Genomic DNA, 2,390 nt, shown 5'->3' with positions numbered 1-2,390 from the left:
AAGACCCCATCCAACTAATATCTTCCCTGATGCTACTTCGAGAATTAGCCATTGCCTTGGAGACTTACAATGTCATCGAGTCAATTGTCCTTTCTATGAGAGCAACAATCAACATAATAAAATGTATTTCATGGTTACCTCAATAGCACAATGAGCAAGGGGCTATTTGCAAGTGAAAAAAAACATTCAATCACGTGTCACTATTGTAGTAAAGTTGTCACTTGTTATGCAACTTGTGATTGCAAAGTTTATTACATTTTGCCAAAGGACACAAGCATGGAGAGATTGATGCTTATGTAGGCACTCACACACACAATGTGCAACCAGGGACTTCAATGGCTGCAATTAAAAAAATTAGATCTCTAGTTCACTCAATTTTGCAAGTGAATCGACACTGTGGTGCTAGGAAGATTCAAATGATTGTAGCAAAACAAATTATCACTGAATCTTTGACAACTAATGGTTCAATGGTGGAGGGAGAACAAGAGCTTACAAACTTTTTGGAGGAGTTGATGCCATTGGTTCGAAATCAGAGGTTAGTTTCGGTTATTCAAGTCTGCAAACTATGGTTTGTAGCATTGTTATTAGTTTAACAAACTTTCGTTTGTTGAGGTTGCAGGTTCAATAGTATCATGACATGCCAGAAAAAAAAAGAAACATGTGTTGTTGGAGATGGCTTTGATAACATTTTGGAGTTGAAAAAAAGATGCATGTTTCCTTTTTTTCATGGCAGTAGATTTCCAGGGCAAGGAGGGGTGGGTGGAAAAAGTTACATTTTCAAGATGTCTACTAAAGGACTCGGCTCTGGAGTGGAATTGGTTAATCGAATGCGACGCTTAGGAAATGGAGACCTTTGCAAGTCTTGGGTTCACTTTGACTTTACACACAGAATAGATGACTGGGCAACAATGTCTTGTTCTGTGTACGATCCATGGTTTGTTCGGAAACCTTACTTGTTATCAATTTTCATTGACATATTCTAGTTGCTAATCACTGTAATTCTCATTGCAGCTTGAAGGGGATCATGGTGATTGCTATTTGTGATACAAAGGAAAAGGATATAGAAACACAAATTCTTTTTTGGAGATACCTTGATAATGTGATGCTCGAGTGTGGACACCCTCCTGCAGACTTTGCAGGTTTTATGGCGGATGAAGCCGGTGCAAATTGGATGGCGATCTGCACTATTTTCAATGCGGGACCTGACAATGTTTTGGAAGGAAGAGAGCGATCATGTTTGTTTCACTGGGAACAAAGCTTACAAAAGCACACAACAAAATACGTGCCTTCAAACCTTCGGAAGCATCACTTGAATTTATGTGAGAGGTGGCGCCTTTCAAAATCCATTGAAGAGGGCAAGAGGAATGCCACAGCTATACAAAATTGGTGGCAGCAAGTAGGACTACCTCGAGATAGTACCGTACCATTGAAGAGATGGATCAAATGGTGGGAGAATAGGATAGACCATTGGGGTAGTACTACACATGTAAATGTTTTTTTTTGTTTCTATTTGTTACATACACATGTACTAATATCATTGGGGTGGGAATACCCAAGTATGAGAACAAAATAGACATGTAAGAGGAATTGCTGAGTTTTTTATTGGGTTGCAGGCTTCCTTGAGTCCTTGGGAGAGGGCTTGTATTCCCAACACAAATCTTTCTGAGAGCGTGCATGCAAGTTGGTTGGCAGGGGAGGATGGAAAGAAGAAAATTGGTTTGTATGATGCATGCGTCACTGACTTGATCAACTCATATATTCAATGTTCAAGGCAACTGGCCTTCACAACTGGAAGATACTCTGGAAGTGGTCCCAACATGGATGCTCTTATTAATAGGGTGGTTGCAAGAAATACCCCTTCACCTGCATTCATAGCTTGAACAGTTCAAGGAGCAGTTCTTAGCACCCCCATGTACCGAGAGCCTTTCATTTCTGGAAACAAAGAAACAGTTCAAAGGAAAAGAAGAACTCTAGATGGTTGTAGCTCTCATAAACCTGGCTATGTAATGGAGTCAAGGGATAGAAAACAAAAAGGACGATCACACAAGATAAATTTTCAAAATAGAAATGACCAACCTATAGAAGTGGGCTTGGACCATGAGGTGCATGCAGTGCCGATTGAAATGTATCTCCCAATTAATATTGTCTCAGAGGAGGAAATGCATCGACGTTTGTGGGCCATCCGAAGAATGCCTGTTCATTGCAAACAAAAATGTTTTAGTATTATAAATAGAAAGAAGTGCTGCAACGTGATAGAAAGTAGATCACCTGGGTTACTATGCCCTTCATTTTGGTCAGAGAGGGAATTTCAAGGTAAGCCTATTGCACAATGGTTCTGGTTTTGCAGTCATGATGTGGACCATACATGGGATGTTGATAAACAAGTTAAG

The 2,390-nt window shown here is 40.0% G+C and overlaps 1 protein-coding gene across 1 annotated transcript; it reads left to right on the top strand.

Annotated features, from left to right (window-relative positions):
• The first annotated feature begins 710 nt into the window (after positions 1-710).
• Positions 711-1,880, top strand: LOC148029279 (uncharacterized). Its single transcript, XM_087688543.1, has 3 exons — positions 711-934; positions 1,012-1,486; positions 1,614-1,880. The coding sequence occupies exons 1-3, from the start codon at positions 711-713 to the stop codon at positions 1,878-1,880; spliced, it is 966 nt and encodes a 321-aa protein (XP_087544669.1).
• The last annotated feature ends 510 nt before the right edge of the window (positions 1,881-2,390 follow it).

Source organism: Lygodium microphyllum, chromosome 11 (assembly GCF_053477565.2).
Source record: "Lygodium microphyllum isolate KBCC chromosome 11, Lygodium_microphyllum_v1.1.10, whole genome shotgun sequence".
Lineage (NCBI taxonomy): Eukaryota > Viridiplantae > Streptophyta > Polypodiopsida > Schizaeales > Lygodiaceae > Lygodium > Lygodium microphyllum.
This window is presented reverse-complemented; position numbering and strand designations above follow the sequence as displayed.